Genomic DNA, 18971 nt, shown 5'->3' on the forward strand with positions numbered 1-18971 from the left:
CAGAATATTCCGTCAAACTTGATGGAATATTTCGTCGTCTTCAACCTTCGAACTCCGGTGACCGACGACGTCGCCGGAAAACTGGAAAACTTCAAATCATCATTTCCCGCTCATTTCTCAACCAAATTTCATGAAATTTGTACCAAAATGAAGCTTCAGACAAGAGGAACAAAACCTTACCACTTTCAAGCCTTGAAATCCACGGGATTTCTCCAATGGAACCTCGATAATCTGGCCAAACTTGAAACTCGCCAAACTCGACTTCCCGACGTCCAATTCACTTCGTTTTTCTTCTCCGAGCTTCGTGAAGATGTCCTATAGCTCACTAGCAGCTTAAAATCTTCTAAAAACTTCGAAATCATGAGTGCATGAACAGTGCTCCAATCGGAGATTATGTTTTCTCGGGTTTTTTGGGATTTTCATGTCCAACCATCACTACCATTCGACTCCTAAGCTTGCAAGGAGTCCAAAAACATCGATCACAACCTCGATCTGTGAAGTTTGAAAGGGTTTTGAGGGTTGTCCGTACAGGTTGTACGGTAATGGCAAGAAATCCGAGGGAGGGAGGAGAGAGAGAAGTCAACGGGAGTGGTGTGTGTGAGTGTGAGTGTGTGGTCCAGTTTTGGGCTACTAACAACCACAAAACCATAATTTTTAAGTTCTAAAAACTTAGGAACTAATTAGATTAGTCTAACACCCAAACTCAAACCACAACACTACACCATATACTCAACATCCAAGGGTATTCTAGTCAATTCGCACCATCGAAAAATATATTTCGGGACGGGCTGTCACAACCAAGAAGCCTAACAATTTAACCTAGGCTTTGTTTTTTTATTTTGTTTTTTTGTTTTTAATTCATGCTTTATTCTTTGTTTTTATTTTGTTTTTTATTTTCGATAAACTCTGTCCATCTATATTCAGATCTGCAATATTATAGGTTGTGTTTTGCTTGTTGTGAGACATCCTGATATTAAGAGTAGATTAGTACTTTTACATCAAATTTTGGTTATAATTATCATAAATTTAAAGTGGTGGCTATAATTCTTTATGAGATCTAAAATTTGGTTATTTTTTCAAATTTCGTACTAAAACACCATAACATTAATTATACCGGATTCTTGCTTACTTCGACCATAAAAAGAGAAGATTTCAAACATTAATCCAATGACATATATTAATAAAAAGAAAACCCCTCCAATTAGCAATGTGGAGTGGCTTACCACGTGGACAATTTAAATGTAGCGTAAAAAACATGTGACTGTTGAACTTTAAATATGGCTAGACTAACTTGTTTTAATACTACAAAGAAAGTTTAGGTTATTATTAAAATCCAATTTATAATAGGACAGTACAAGACTTAATAAACAGGTGTATGAGTTTTCACATCCAGACGGTATCTTCCATGTATAAATATAGGGTAATGCTAGAGATATTAAAATTTTAAATCAAATTGTATAAACCAAATGATGTGATTGATGTGTTTGGATTATTAATTAAATATCGATTAACGTACTTATTTTCTATTAATGATACATCATTTAATTTATAAAATTAATTTAAAATTTTAATATTCCTAACATTATTCTAAATTATGAAAGCTCAATAACTTCTTAACAGTATGTTAGAAGCTAAACCAATATCGACCCCACAACTCGAATCAAAGATTAACAATTTTGATATCATTTACTATTGGTTGTCCTTCGGCTGCTATAAGTAGAATAGGGTTTTGCATACTTTCCCTGCACAAGACAACCGTACTTTCTCTTGCACTCTGACTAACTTACATTACCTTCAATATCTTCACCAGCCCCGCTACAACCAACAATGTCCGGAGTGTGGATATTTGACAGAAACGGCGTCGTTCGGCTGGTCACCAACCCAACCAGGGAGTCGTTCGAGCAAAAAGAGCCGCCGCATCCGGGTACAGCCACCTCACCCGGTGCTCGGCCCCGAGTCTTGGTCTACCTCCCAGCCAACCAGGTCATTCAATCCTACTCCGAACTCGAGCAGCGACTCACTGAACTCGGCTGGACTCGCTACCCCAACTCCAATCGGCCCGACCTCCTCCAGTTCCACCGCTCCGAGAACTCAGTCCACCTCATCTCGCTCCCAAATAATTTTGCCAACTTGAAGTCCTTCCATATGTACGACATCGTCGTCAAGAATCGCTCCTTCTTCGAAGTTCGTGACCCTGCTGCATTGCAGAACTAGGGTTTATGGTGCTTTATTCATCCTCAATATGCATTTTGGTCATCATGTAAACACCAGGTTTGCGTCAGCCAATTAACAGTGAAATATAATTGTTTCATCTCTTTTTTTTTTTTTTTTGAATAAATGATATTATCTATGATTTAAATTCGTATGTGATGAGAATCAAACCGAAGATCTGTACCAATAAAAGGATATACTACTGGACTGTACCACTAAATGGCCTCGGAGGATAATTAAAATCCTACATTTATGTGGTTGATAAAACGATTAGAGAAATTTACATTGGCTTATTCTTTAATAAACACATCACTTGTATCATAATGTGATCGTGTTCTAAATTATCGAATCTTAATTATAATATTCAAGTTTTTAGCAGTCTTCCTTTTTCATGTTTTATCAATTGGTGCATGTGTTTTTATTTCTTTGGAGGCATTTTAATAACAATTTTGGTTTTAGTTCTTCAGTTTTTATTTTCACTATTTTGTAAAACATAAAAAACCAATTGAGAAAAAAAGTATAAAAAAAAAAAATTGAGTTTTCAAAATTTGACTTTCAGTTTTATGCTGAAAATAGTTACTATATAAGTTTTTAATAACTGAAAATAAATGAAATGGAAATGGATATCAAACAACCACTTTTAATTATTTTTTTTTAACATCTTGTAGCAATTAGGATAAGAGGAAATCATTTTGTCACTAAGTGAACAATAATATTTTGTAATGAGTGCTGTAAACACGAAATTATGTATGTTCTATGATAGTCTCTCTCTCTCTCTCTCTCTCTCTCTCTCTAAGATAATAGAAACTCACCTTCATCCTTGGTAGGCACATACACGGGGTGTAGGTAAGCCTTCCCAGTCTTCCCCAAAGATAGGGTTGTGGGTTAATCCTTATGATGGTTTGTTTGAACTGCTTGCATGTATGTTGATCAGAAGCATATAGCACCGGTGAGACTGAGAGAGTAACCAGTGAGCCCCCACATGCATTAATGATTGTCAATCAAAACCAAGACAAAATCCAACTGGAATTTGCAGTTTGTAATGAATATTAGAGTCATCAAGAACATGTAGCTAGCTAGCTATACCGTGTCCTTTTGATTGTTAGTTTCAGAAGGCAGAAGTACCACAGAGAGCTGTAGAGATTTAATGCAAAAGGTTATATTGAAGGAACCGGATCCCCGCATAGGGTGGGGATCCTCCTGAGCTGATCATCTAGATCATTAAAATTTAATTAAACGGTTATAATAATTATAATTTTTAGAGAGCTTCTGTTTGTAACCGTTTAATTAAATTTCAATGGTCTAGATGGTTCGATCAGGAGAATCTTCATCCTATGCTCAGGAGGGGATCCGGTTCCTATATTGAATACTTAAAATAAAAGGAAAAAAAAATATATATATATATATAAAGGAATCCTCTCCGGATAACTTTCATCAAGTCCACTAAGATCACAAATTCGAGTTTTTGAAATTTGATTCAACGGTTACAAACAATAATTCATTTTAAAAGTTATAATAACTTTAATCGTTGTATCAAATTTTAAAGGTTCGAATTTGTGGCCTTAATGGAAGGGATCCAAAGACGAACCTTTCCTATATATATATTGTGGACTCGGTAGTTGCTGTGTGTTGAAAATATTGAAAAGAACCCGTTACTTGTACCACGTATTATGTACTACCTATAAACCAGTGTCCATGCCATTATTATGGAAAAATGATTATCTCCGAATTCCTTCTATCAAATCATCTCCATCAAATAATTTGTGGCTTTGAAATTTGATCCAACAATTAAAGTTATTATAACTTTTAAAATGAACCTTTATGGTAGCTGTGTGATCAAATTTTAAGAATCTGTAGTATATGAAGAAGACTTGATGGAAGGGATACGAAGAGAATTCTATTCCCATTATTATTGCAAAGCTCTGAGAAGTAGCAGAAAAGCTAGCTACAGCTTCATAAATGCAGATCATATGATGGTATGATATCGGACAAGGATCCTCTTCAGATGTTTTTGTGAAAATTCGGGAATCAATTAATTATGTCTATTTATCATACATCGTACGGTTAGTAATTATTTTAAACTTTAAATTTTAAATTGAATATAAATAGTATTTAATAAAAATTGACTGCATAATATATAATGAACAGATATATTTGATTGATCTGGATTCTTACAAAGAAGATCCGAAGAGGATCCTATTCCGTATGATATCCTTTTGTTCCAGCCCCATTGGGTTATATCTATCTGCATCTCATTTCAATTTTCTAAGACTGCTTATCTCGCTGTGGTCAAAGGAAATCTGTTTTTTTGCGAGGCACAAATTTTTAGATGCTCTGAGGTATTTGGTATTTCAGATGTTTTAATCGTTAAATCTTGATTATAGTATTTTTAAATAAAAAATTAACAAATTAAATATTTAGAGTACCTGATAATCTGGGAAATGGATTCTCTCCGGATTCTTTATATCTAATCTTCCTCATCAAATAATCTGGATCTTTGAAATTTGATCAAACGGCTAATAATATGAGCTTATTCTAAAAATAATAATAACTTTAGTCGTTAAATCAAAACTCAAAAGCTCAAATTGTTTAATGAGTATAATTAGCTAAAAAGGATTAGGAGATGATCTTTTTCCAATACTCTGGAGCATCCAAGAAAGTCTCTTTGCATAATGTGTGTGGTGACCTGATTCGAATCTTGGGGTGGCCCCATTGGATATCGACCTGGCAAAGCTGGAAATATGGGGATTTTCTAGCATACTTCAATGTATTTTATATTTCAGAATTTTTAATCATAGGATCCCTAGCTAAAATAAACTAAATAAAATCTAATGATTCAAAACTTCGGAATATGAGATAGAAAAAAGAACTAGAGAATCCTCGTAGAATCCTTTTTACGAGGATTCTACATATCTTTTAATTACATTTATTTATCGTAAATAATACGATCAAAAATTATTGTAAATTTTTTTTATTTAAAATTAAATATAAACAGTATTTGATAAAAATTGATCACACGATGTACGATAAACAAATGTAATTAAAGGATTCTTTATATCCTCACAAAGATGATCGGGAGAAGATCCTCTCTTGAAAAACAATAGAGCAAGAGAGCACGAAAGGAAGGAGGACAAGGATTGTCTGCCCTTCACTTCCGATGCCCTCCTGTTTTATGTGGTTACGGTTAAGTCACGTTAACATTTTATATATTTTTTTATAGATATAATAAGATAAAAATAAATAATAATATAAAATATTGACGTGGTTTAACCGTGACCACATAAACAGAAGAGCACAGAAAAAGCATCAGAAGTGGAGGGCAGACAATCCTTCTCCAAGAGAGAGGAAGTAAGATGAAAAACAGATCACAGCTAGGTCGTGACAAGACACATCGAGCTGCTGATTCAGGAAGGTCTCATAGCCATCTGCATAACGTACAGATGGTAATGAATACTCATTAGGCTTCAGTATAGCTTGATGATCCTATACGCTACAGTATAGCTACTATGATACCATCGCAAGCCCTAATGTTCATCTTATTTTAATCGGTCAATTACTTCTATGTGTGCTATTAAACATGACAGATTAGTGGAAGTTTGCCAAAGACAAATAGAACAATGGCACACTGGTCTTTTGTTTTGGTCCTGTGTTTTGAATTTTACCAATTTTTATCCTTGTTTTAACTCGTTAACAATTTTTGTAATTTTGTATAATTTGACATTGATCTTCTTCTTTTTGTTTAGATTAAAAGAAACTCTATTAAAAAAGATCAAAAACTTACATAGGATAGGTAAATCAAAAGTTGTCATCGCAGCAAACCAAGAGGTCACATATGCTAAAAGAAACAAAACAACTTCACAATTACAAATTTATCATTAATACAATGTAATTCCTTCCTAGTCATGGAAGACCAAAATCCAATCAACATGAAAGACTAAACCTTCCAAGCCGAAGAACTAACATAAAGGCACCACGAGGAAAATACCGCCCTAGGAGTTACCTGCACTAACCTTGAGCATCCTACTCATAGTCATTTCCAAACGCACAAACCACAAAACCACTCCAGGCTCTAAGATCCAAGGTGGAATAGTTAGCTATTACTGTAACAAAAAGTTGTACTCTACAGAATGAGACAATAATCGCAACCACGAAGGTCTCCTTGGCAAAGCGAGAGAGGGTCACACATTATATTATGCGTGCGCTACGCGTGCACATTTCCAGGTTATGTTTTTTTTGACATTAATCTACTTGTACTACCATTAAACTAGATACTGTGGAGAATAGATTATCAAACTTGGCTTTCCAAAAATGTTCTCATCCAGCAAGTTAATTTGTAATACTGCAGTTTTTCTCGCTGATGCATGTGAAGTAGTTTGCAAGGTTTGCCATCAGCGAGATGCGACAAATTAACTTAGTTTTACGTTAGTTTTGTAGCCCTAGTTTGTTACTTATGCGCATAGACAATTAAGGGTTATGGTTTCGATGTATCTGAAGGCTTCTTGTCAAGTGACCCCGGCCTCAACTATTCATATAGTACTCGATCAGCCGTTCAAAGAAAAGAAACAAAGATTAAGGCATTAACTTAAGTATTGATAGATAAAACCACTTAGTACTACGATCTAGTAGTATTCTTCTTCACTGATAAGTGAGATGTCTTAGGTTTGATTATCGCCAAATGCGAATTTAAACCACTTTATTGCTAACTCATTGTGAGACTTTTAGGTTTGATTATCGCCAAATGCGAATTTAAACCACTTTATTGCTAACTCATTGTGAGACTTAACTTACTCTCACACCTCCTTAATTTTAGTGTAAATAATATCGTTTGTTAAAAAAAGTATTGATAGGTGAAAAAACGAGAGTAGTGGTTTGTGTGCTGTAAAAAATAGTGCTACCTTCAAAGTAATGTTATTATGACTCTTTAAAGCTAATCACACTTTTGACGCGCCCTTAGTATACAGGTGGGTATCACATATAATAGTAGGACTTATGATCTGATTAACAATATATTTCTGCAATGTGATCGGTTTTGTGCAGTGTGACAAATTTTGTGTCTCTAAATAACATTGCCACTACTATGTGCATAATAAAATAAGAGGCGAATCTTAATTAATTTTCCATATTATAAATATTGAAATAAACTTGTTTATCTATTTACAAACTTGACGATACTATCAAACTATGAATTTGGATACGAGTCTTCTTCGAGAAATAGATGAGAGCAAACAATCGCTTTAACATGTTCCATTCTGTATTATTCCCAAACTAATCTTTAACATGTATGGTTATAGAATCTCTCGCGGATCCTCGTTGTAAATTTACGTTTTTCAATTGTTAAAAAAAAAAAAAAAAAAAACAATATAAGTTATATCCTGGGAGTGTGAGTCTAGTGACCCGGCCTCTTGTAGGTTTCAATTTGACTGCTTCTCTCATGATACTGGTTTCTGGTACCCGAGTTATTCTTCTGTTGTGTATTAAAATTTTATAATCCATTGACAAAAATAAAAAATTGAAAAAATTAAAGAAGAAATCATAGTGCGCAACGAACAAGACTAACAAAATAATAAGAATTTTATTAAACAAACTAAGAATGCCGAAACGGCTACAAAACCCTAAGAGACTACATTGTGAATGAATTGTTATTCTACGAGCTACAAAACATCATATATATAGAGAACTAACATAACCCTAATAAGCAAGAAAACGAAACTCTAATACTAACGGGCTAAGCCCAAATTCAAAACAATAAAATAATCCTAAATTCCAACACCCCCCGTCAAACTCATGGCGGTACATGGCAAGAGTTTGCCAATAAGCAGATGCGGATGCAAACTCCGTTAGACGAACACAACAAAACAAGCTCCGTTAGGCGGACACGACAAAACAAGCTCTTTTAGGCGGACACGACAAGGCAAGCTCCGTTAGGCGGACACAACAAGGCAAGTGATTCAAGCGAACAAACGAACAATCCATTTGGACAGCAGATGTGCTAGGTTTCTGGTTGCAGCGGCAGTGTGCAGATGGGGTTGATGCGAGTGCAGTGGCAATGGGATTTCGATAGTGGGATGGATCTGGGCTGCAGTTCACAGCAGGACGGCTTCGAGACGTTGTGATGCAGGTTCACGGCAGATTCAGATGGGGTAGGTGCAGCGGAGATGAACTCGATCCAAGTTGTGGTTCTCGGATCAGGGCCTCGTTAGCAGACGGGCAACAGGTTGAAGGCGGGTTTGACCGAGGTTCTTGATTCAGTGCACTGCAGTATACGAACTTCAGGCTTTCCTCACGATCATCTAATTCGATATTTTTTTTTTCATCTTTCTTTTCCTTGCAAACAATTAGACCTGGCATTCGTGTCGTGTTTTTCGTGCTCGTGTCGTTTTTGTGTCATACCCGATATCTTAACGGGTCGTGTCGTATAACACCTGTTAAAATAAACGAGTAAAATGACCCTACCCGAAATCGACCCGATAATATTAACAATTAATATGACCCGACCCGTTACCCGTTAAGGAAAATATATTTTAAACCAATAAATAATCAAATGAAAAACATAATACTAAATAAGTATTACATACCATATTGTCACATCCAAGACATAAAACACAATTTTCTTTTAAGTATATTTTCACTTACTTAAAGTCTTTAATAGTTTTTTAATTAATGTAGAAGTGTAAAAAAATATAGAAAAAATATATAAACGCTCATAATGACAAGCTTTATAACTTTGATGAAGAGCTTAACTTCGAAATTCGCCACTATAATCATATAAATCATAGATCAAAATTTAACTGTTGATTGTTGTTTACATTTACGCTTCATTGTTCTCATCAAATTTTGTTTTTTCAAATTTTGTATTTTGAAAACTTGATCTATTAGAGGATGTAGGAAGATGAACGGTTTGGATCATTGATATTATATTCAGAGTTTTACGGTTAGTGAAAATATTGCTTGATGTTTATAAAGTTTTTACAAACTATATGACATCGACTTATATTTCAGTTAACCTTAAATATCGAAACGTGTTATCAAAGATCTGAACCGTTCATCTTCTTACATCCGCCATATGATCATGTTTTCAAAAAAAGAAAATTTAAAAAATGAAATTCAATAAGAAGAATAAAACATAAATGGCAATCGACGGTTAAATATAAATTTAAGGTTTATGAATTATAGTGTTGGATTTCGAAGCTGACCCATTCATGAAAGTTGTAAAGTTTGTCACTATGAGTGATTGTATTTTTTTTTTTTTACATTTTTTACACTTCTACAATAATTATTATTAATTTTATTAATTTTTCCCTCAAATAAAAAACATTATTCATGAAGGTTTGGAGGATTTTAAAAATCTAAACGATAATGTAAGTGTAACCATTATCTACTCGTGGAGGAATAATGATGAATCACGAGTGTTTCTATATTCTTTCACATTTTTCATACTTATATGTATATCTTTTTAGTTCTTGCCTATACAAATACTATATTAGTTTATTTTAATTTTGGACAACAACATGTTAAGTAAAATTTATCCTAGTAATGATAATAAGGAACTCTCATAATAAAAATAAATAATGACTAAATTTTTTTTTAAACTTATATAGAATAATAATACAAAACTATATATTTAACATAGAATATATTGTATATATTAATATGGCTATTGTATTTTATAATAAATCTTTTAGTAATTAAACTTTAAAATTATCAAAAAAAAAATTTCTTAACGGGTCAAAACGGGTTACCCACGTGTTACCCGCGTGTATACCCGTTAAGAACCCGTTATTAACGGGTCACCCGATAATGATCCGATAAGTTATCGTGTTGACCCGAAACCCGTTATTTTCGTGTCGTGTCATTGTGTCGTGTTAGAAACTGTCAGGTCTACAAACAAGCAATACCAACTAACAAATCTAAAACGAACGACGAAAAAGGCAAACAAATTGATACCAACGAGAATGGATTGAACCCGCTCTGATATCAAGATACCAAGTTGAATATCAGAGTGAGCAACAAACAAGATTACAAAACAAACTGATATGAATCAAGAGCAGATTAAATCCCTAAGGATCAAACCTGCTCTAATACCAAGTTGAATATCAGAGTGCGCAACGAACAAGACTAACAAAATAATAAGAATTTTATTAAATAAACTGAGAATGCCGAAACGGCTACAAAACTCTAAGAGACTACATTGTGAATGAATTGTTATTCTTCGAGCTACAAAGCATCATATATATAGAGAACTAACATAACCCTAATAAGCAAGAAAACGAAACCCTAATACTAACGGGCTAAACCCAAATTCAAAACAATAAAATAACCCTAAATTCCAACATCTGGTACCCGAGTTATTCTTCTATTGTGTATTAAAATTTTATGATTCATTGACATAAATAAAAAATTGAATAAATTAAAGAAGAAATTCTTGACCGTAGTCATCACTAGAAATTGTCTCTGACTTTTGAAATCAGCTGGAGTTTAACCTCTCTGCAAATATATAATTAATTGATGACAGTTAACACCATGCACATCAGTTTGTATGAACGTTTTGGAATCTGCATAATTCCCAAACAACATTTGGTTTACTAAACTGGTGCTAAAAGTCGCTTTAATATTTGTTAAAATATATGACTTGGAAAAATACCCTATCGGAAGCGCAAGTTATACACATGTCAGTCCCCCTATCCAAGTATTTTTGTAGGTCAGTGGAATTGAAATCATGTTGAAAGTTAAGATTTCTTCCCATATCAATTGAATATGTAGATGGAATTAATGACTAATGTCTTGGTGTCAAAACTCGAACAAAATCTGGACTGGGTACCACGTATTTGTCCGAAGTGTAGTTTTTTGTTTCAGTGCCACGGGATGGCTCAAGAGAAGAGAGAATAGATGTGTCACTATTGGAGGATGCTGACAGACAATGTTTGTGCTCAAATGTGTGAAAGTTGGGCGTAAATCTGACTTCTTAACCAAATGATTGTGTACCGAGTGGAACGTTGGTTTGGTTAAGCTCTTTTTTGTGCCTTGAGTGAATGAGGACTTAAAACTCAATTTAGCTTCATGTATGCTTGCCTAAAAAGAAGATGCAAGAGAAATAGAAACTAAAGCGAAAAACATATTGTAATTGTTGATGCACAAAATCAGTGAGGACTTTGGTACAACAGAAAGTGTTAAGTTTGTAACCTTCGCTAGATTACTCCAGTCACTAGTATTGATAAGTATCGAAGTGTGGTATCATTTTCATTTGCCTTATCTGTCTCATATGTAGATGTGGCATCTTCTCTGGAAGTACTTTTCCTTCATCCAGGGGTGGTATCTTTAACCGATGAAGATGCACAAGGTAATGTATCAATTTCACTTGAAGCTTACTTGTAGTTTCGGGCTTGGTCAAGTGCGATACAAACCGAATAGTAAGAGTCCCCCAAGTCGCCGAGCTAGGAGATTTGCCAAATGAGGTAACAGACAAGGTAAGCAATCAGACTTCCAAGCAAGCGACATGGATCGAAGGTTCGACTTCGGCTTCGGCTTCCGGTTGATTATTCTCCTTCTCCTTGTGCCGTAAACAGCAACAAGGATAAGGAGAAGCAAATGGAGAAGAGATGATATGAGATACTTTTGCTTTTGAAGAAGTAATTTTCCACAGGCTTATTCTTGAACTGGGCTGGAGGGTTTTCTGGTTTCCTCCAGAGTATAAGGCCAACTCCAGAATTTGAGGGTCAAAACAAGTCCATCAAATCTAGAGTACGTTCGACCCTGATGATATGGGATACTTTTGCTGTTGATAAAGTAGTGGATGTATCGGCACGTGTTCTGTTACGCTTGTCTCCACATGCTTCCTTGTATCCTTCTCACTTGCCCTATCTATTCCTCAGGCAGATGTGGTATCTTCTCTGGAAGCATAAGATGTTGAAGATGAGTACTCGAGAGCAATGCTAGGTAAGTAATTAGGCAAGGGGTTCCAAGCAGTCAATTCCTAATTGGAAGCTTAATTCCAAGTGCTGACTGATTGCTCTCTTTCTCCTTGTCTTGCATGTAAGAACAAGGCCAAAGGAAAAGACAGGGAAAAAACATGATATGGGATATTCTTGCTTTTAACCCCCGATGATATGAGATACTCTTGCTTTGGTGTGGCTTGTTTGTAGAGGTATTATCTGGAGTCTCCCTAACAACAAGTAGTAGTGCTATTCATTTACCCTTCTTGGTCATAGCGATGTAGTGGGAGCTGCAAGCTTCACGTGTTTTAACTTTGTCAGAGCACTTTGAAAAAGTGGTCTGTGGTATCTGGAAAGCTGATGTTGCGTATGAAGATTGCAGACAAGCTTTATCCAAGGAAATCTGGCTCTCGAAGTTCGGAGAGCGATGCCTCTTCGGTTTTCAAACAAGCAATCTTGTCGAAGATCTGGCTCTCGAGATTCAGATAACGGTGCCTCTTCGATTTTTGAGAAAACAATCCTGTTGGGAGTTTGACTCTTGAGATTCGAAGAGCAGTGCCTTTTCGATTTTTGAGAAAGTAATCATGTTGGGAGTCTGGCTCTCGAGATTCGGAGGGTGATGCATCTTCGATTTTTGAGCACGTAATCCTGTTGGGAGTCTGGCTCTCGAGACTCAGAGAGCGATGCCTCTTCGATTTTTTAGAAAGCAATCATGTTGGGAGTCTGACTCTTGAGATTCGGAGAGCAGTATCTCTTCGATTTTTGAGAAAGTAATCATGTTGGAAGTCTGGCTCTCGAGATTCAGAAGGCGATGCCTCGTCGATTTTTGAGCAAGCAATCTTGTTGGGAGTGTTTTCTCGAATGTGAGTAAAGGTTGGGCAATTTTGCCAGTCTGCCTTGCCACGAAGCATGGAGGTTGACACACATTGGGAATTTCTAGTTATCAAGCAGTGGTGCTGTTCATTTACCCTTGTGGGTAATAGTAGGGTAGCTAGACCTTCAAAATTTATGTGTTTAAACTTTGTCAGAGATCTTTGGCACAGTTATCTGTGGTACCCGAGGAGCTGATGTTGCATGTGGAAAGTGGTGCCTCTTCGATTTTTGAACCAACGGCCCTGTTGCACTTTCTTTTATAAGGGCACCAATTATGTGCAAGATGTATATTCAGAGAATTATTGCTTGTAGGAATTTTCCCCTTACTTCAGAGATTTATTACACCTCATTTCTCCTTCATCATTTCTGAGAATGTATGGCCCATCCGACCGTCGTTTTGACTTGAACTTTGGTGAAGAGGAAGCCATACCTTCTCAAGACAACATATGGCACTCATCCTTCTTATCCCCTACTGGTCCTCTTATCGTTGGGGACTCTATGATGAAGAATGATATGACCGCTGTGTTGGTGGCCAGGAACATTCTCACTCCCAAATATAACAGACTACTTTCCAAACGGTCTGATGAGTTAGCTGTTATGGATTATCTGGCTCTCAGTGTTCAGTGTGCAGGTTCTGTGTTTAATATGGCCCAACGCCTATTTGCTCGAACCCGACAAGTTGAATCATTGGCGGCTGAAGTGATAAGTCTCAAACATGAGATCAAATGGCTCAAGCATGAGAATAAACAGTTGCACAAGCTCGCACATGACTATGCTACAAATATGAAGAGGAAGCTCGACCAGCTGTAGGAATCTGATGGTCAGATTTTACTTGATCATCAGAGGTTTGTGGGTTTGTTCCAAAAGCATTTATTACCTTCGTCTTCTGGAGCTGTACCGCGTAATGAAGCTCCAAATGATCAACCTTCGGTGCCTCCTCCTTCTGGGGTTCTGCCTAGTACTGAGGCTCCGAATAATCACCCTCTGATGCCTTCTCTTTCTGGGGCTCTGCTGACTGCTGAGACTTCTCCTTAGCAACCTTTGTGAAGGCTCCATCTTGTTTGTTTATTTTGATTCATGTATATGTACATATTTGTAACTTATCGGAGATATCAATAAACAAGCTTTGCTTCATTTCAACGTATTGTGTTAAATACACCAAGGCCTTCTTCACTAAGTTCTTTGAATTTTTCCTTTTGTTGAAGCTTGTATGTTGAAACTTTGTGAGTGAAGCATGTAGGTTGAGGCTTTGTGAGTGAAGCTTTTGTGGGTGAAGCTTTTGTTGGTGAAGTTTTTATGGTGAGGGAAGCTTTTGTAGGTGAAGCTTTTGTGGTGGGGGAATCTTTTGTGGGTGAAGCTTTTGTGGTTGGTGAAGCTTTTATGGGTGAAACTTTTGTAGGTGAAGCTATTGTGGGTAAAGTTTTTGTAGGTGAAGCTTTTGTGGTGAGTGAAGCTTTTGTAGGTGAAGCTATTGTGGGTGAATCTTTTGTAGGTGAAGCTTTGGAGTTGAAGCTTTGTAGGTGAAGCTTTGGAGTTTAAGCTTTTGTTGGGTACCATGAATTGATTTTGCTTCACACTATCTTGATCAAGATAGTGTGAAGCTTTTGAGAATTTGTAGTTGTCCTCCATTGATGAAGCTTTTGTTGGTGAAGCTTTGTTGGGTCCCACGAATTGATTTTGCTTCACACTATCTTGATCAAGATAGTGTGAAGCTTTTGAGAATTTGTAGTTGTCTTCCATTGATGAAGCTTTGTTCAATTTCCATTTTTTTTTTTGGGAAACTAGAAATTTGAAAATGTGGGAGAGACAACATATACAAATTTTGCTTCCACACTGTTGAGCAAGAGATTGTGATGCAAGCCATACCTTGTAGTAGTTGAAGGTTTGGATGAATCATATAAATTGAATTTGCTTCAAACAGTCTTGAATTTGCTCGAAGGTTTGAGAATTGTAGTTGCCCTCCATTGATGAAGCTTTTGTTGGCACCATAAATTGGTTTTGCTTCACACTGTCTTGATCAAGAATGTGTGATGCTTTTGAGAATTGTGTTGCCCTCCATTGATGAAGCTCTTGTTGGCACCATAAATTGGTTTTGCTTTACACTGTCTTGATCAAGAGTGTGTGAAGCTTTTGAGAATTGTGGTTGAACTTATTTGATAAAGCTTTGTTGGCACTATAAATTGGTTTTGCTTCACACTGTCTTGATCAAGAGTGTGTGAAGCTTTTGAGAATTGTGGTTGCCCTCCATTGATGAAGCTCTTGTTGGCACCATAAATTGGTTTTGCTTCACACTGTCTTGATCAAGAGTGTGAAGCTTTCTACGAGTTGTAGTGTTTGCATTGTTACAGAAGGGAAATGTCTGAAGCAGATGCAAGAGGGCTGAATAGCTTGATCTTCGTATGCCATGCATTGAAGTTGTTGTTGGCTTGCAATAAGACTTTGTTGGTGACTATAACAGATTTGAAACACTTTGAAACAAGAAACTAAAATGGGGGTATTGATTTGGATGAAGTTGAAACAAACAAACAAGTATGAAAAACTAGACAGATTGTAAAACAAATTTGAGAAATAAGATGATGGATGGGATAGCTAGAGGCTTTTTCTCCACACATGACATGTATGCAAATAACTTGATTTCCAGTTACTACTTCATTGAATTATGAACGACAATGCTCCAAATTAACCGTGACATCACTAGTTAACTCTCAAATTTTCCTTGTTTTATTGGATTGGATGACATCATTCGACAACCTAAAACATTCTTCTAAAGTTACCTACATGACATCATAATAGAGATACAATCAAAGATCATTACGTTTAATGAAAATCATAAGCATTGACAAAGCACTTGCAACTATGACATCATGTCACTCATGCTAGGAATTGAACTTAACGAGATCGTTTATAAGCGACCTTCACTACATGTGAATATAAGTTTGTAACGATTATGTGAAACTTCCTTATATTCTAGCAACGGATTTATGCATGCCAATTAAGTGTCGACCCTTAATTAACAAATACAAATAAGTTATCAATCAGGTAGTTAAGCCAATTGCATTCATGATTCAAGAGTTCATAACTGGAATTTATCAAATTATATTGCACACATAATCATGGCTTTGAAATCACCCCTAGCCAAGAGGGGTTTAGCCACTCATATTTACAACAAAACGAAAGGAAATGAATTTAAACATTAGAAACAAAAGAAAGAAAACACCTAAACGCTCCAACGATCCAAGTTAGACAGCAAGCATGTCCAAGCATTTTCCTTCCCTTCCTTTGCTACAACACAAGGTGTTAGTGAGTGTTTGAAGGTTTATGTGTATGGAGGAATGGATGTGAAGATGAATGGATGTGTATGGATGAAGGTTGTGTTGAAATGGGAGTGAATGATCTAACCAAGTATGAACTAAATTTATGTTACACTATTCCTTTTATAGAGGAAGTGCATGACAATTGATGGGAACATGGAGTGGTGTAGCAATTGAGTGCAATGATTCAATGTAATGATGCATGAAATCTGAAATGATGGAGGGAACAAGGAATGGTGTAGCAATTGAGTGCAATGAGTGGTGTTTGAAATGATTCAAAGGTGAAGGTGAAGTGATGATGCAAAGCATGGGGGTAAAATGGAGTGGTGTTGCAGCTAGGGAACATGAATGATTGTGCACATGGTAGAGAAAGGAAAGGGAGGTGGAATGATGCAACAAATGAGTCAATGGAGGGAACATGGATGATGATGCACGGCATAGGAATCCAAAGGGAGTGCAATGGTGGTGCACGGCAATGATGGAAAAGTGAATGGTGGAGTGACACCCCTTTGTGGCTGAGCTCTTTGTCCTTTTTACATTAATTCTTCTTTCTCTTTAACACATTCCTAGCCTCTTTAGTCTTCAATTTCGTCCATCCACCTTGCTCCATGCATGTGCTATTCATTCCAAGCCAAAAATTGCTCCAAAATGCACCAAAATGCATCTTATTGCTTCATAAGGCCTATGGACCTACAAACACACGAAAATAGCTTAAAATACATAATTAACTAAGAAATAACAACATAAATGCATGAGAACAAGCTAACTCAGTCGCATAAATATGCTCCTATCACTATGCATGAAGGGATCTATATTTTTGATATGTGAACCATGTTGGTTGTAACACTTAGTATCACATACTTTGTGTCAAAGTACGCATGTTGAAGCTCTGAGTTGGAGTATAAGGGTACGTCGGCGTAGACTAAGTGTTCCAGTGCTAGGAACGCAAAAGACTCAGAAGAAGTTGTCTGAATTCCCTCTTCTTTAAATATTTGCCGAATGGCTTGTGTGACAAAAGATCTCAAGCGGTTGAGAGTTAAAACATTTGTAATGTGTATGCCTTCTTATAATAGCATTTCCTTTAGTACCTAGTCCTCCACTTTGAAAAAGTGAGGCTTGGCCCTATAGTCATAATAGTCGACGGTACGTTCACCCATGGTTGTCTTGATATGAACTTTTACCCTTCTTCTTACCAAGAGACAGATATGTTTGGTGACTTAGCGAGTAGCTAAATAAGGCAGGAGATGATGCAATGGGTGACTTAATGGTCAATATCTTCTCACTTGGTAGAACTTGACTTCCACTTCCCATTTGTTGATAGGGGTTAACCATATGGGGGTTCCCTTGGTATGTCCTTGCTTCAGCGGAGGCGTGGTTGTAAGCCTGTGCCATCACCTTAGAGTAAGTCTTCCAAGTGTTGGCATTGATCATGTACTTGAAGAAACAATCACGTAGGCCTGCCATGAAGGCCTTGAGGGCGGTCTTGTCATTTTCCTCAGCGCAGCGAGAATACTCATGGCTGAAGCGACCGGCATACTCTCGTAGTGACTCGTCTGGCTTCTGGCGAATAGTGTACAAGTCATCTGCACAATACAAGTGATCGGTCTGGAAGATGTGTTGAGAGACAAACAGTTTCCTCAATTCCTCAAATGAGTCTACTGTCTCAGGTGGAAGACGGCAATACCAGTTTAGAGCTCCGCCAAAGAGGGTGGAAAGGAAGAGAAGACATCGCTCTTCGTTGGTGTGCATCTGATATGCCATGGTGGACTCAAAGAGGTTAAGGTGCTCAATTGGGTCATCCCTTCTAGTATAGAGTTGTAAACCAAGCTTTTGTTTTGTCTTCGCTTGAAGGGGGTGTCGAGGATCCTTCTTGTGAGAGGGCCAGGGCTGGGTTGGTTCCAGTCAGGTATCTCAGTCTGACGTTCTACCTTCAACTTGTTTACTTCCTCAATGAGTTGTAGGACAAGGGGGCCTGAGTGGAGTCATGTACCACTGGAATTTTCTTTCGTAAGTCTCCATCGCCTCTTGGAAGTAGGAAAGTTTGAGCAAGGGCGGGTGGTTTTTTCTTGGACTCACCGTACTGACTTCTAGGGCGAGTTTGTCGGAATACCTCAAAGTCCCCCGTACCTTCATGTTCATCTGGGACCTGTCGTTCCTTCTTTAGATTGGTAACTGGCCTGGGTCGTGGGAGGAAACCGAGTCTTTCCAAAACCCTTAGGTTATTGATCTTCAAGCATATGTGGAAGGGATTCTCTCGACGTTGCTTTAAGAAGTCTCGGCAGTCACGATAAACGGCTTTCGATCTTTCCAACCCTTCTGCAATAAGGTGCCTTCATCCACTTCTTCTACTTCGGGTCGAAGCATCTGGGTTGATAGAAGTCTCATGTTGATCAATGTTTTAATGATTAGCTCGCTCCTCATCAGGGATACCCATGTCAAAGGGAGGTGACCCTCAATGTTGGGGGGCACCCAGATGATGGTTGATGTCCACAGGGGCAATGAGCTCGCGTGTTTGAGTATGCCTAGTTTCGTTGAGCGTCTCAAAGAGCTTCTCATACTGCTCTTGGAGGACCTCATTCTTCATTGCTATCTTATTGTTCTGAGCTTCTAGCTCATCGACTTTAGCTTGAAAAGCAACCCTATTTCC

At 37.0% G+C, this 18971-nt stretch overlaps 1 protein-coding gene across 1 annotated transcript; it reads left to right on the forward strand.

The window, feature by feature from the left end:
• The first annotated feature begins 1827 nt into the window (after positions 1–1827).
• On the forward strand, positions 1828–2214 carry LOC103422299 (flowering-promoting factor 1-like). The gene has a single exon (XM_008360352.1). The coding sequence runs from the start codon at positions 1828–1830 to the stop codon at positions 2212–2214; it is 387 nt and encodes a 128-aa protein (XP_008358574.1).
• The last annotated feature ends 16757 nt before the right edge of the window (positions 2215–18971 follow it).

This window comes from Malus domestica, chromosome 03 (assembly GCF_042453785.1).
Source record: "Malus domestica chromosome 03, GDT2T_hap1".
Taxonomy (NCBI): Eukaryota; Viridiplantae; Streptophyta; class Magnoliopsida; order Rosales; family Rosaceae; genus Malus; species Malus domestica.

What these genes read in the sequence shown, in the direction of transcription:
- LOC103422299 (XM_008360352.1), top strand. Translation starts at nt 1,828, where the DNA reads ATGTCCGGAGTGTGGATATTTGACAGAAACGGCGTCGTTCGGCTGGTC.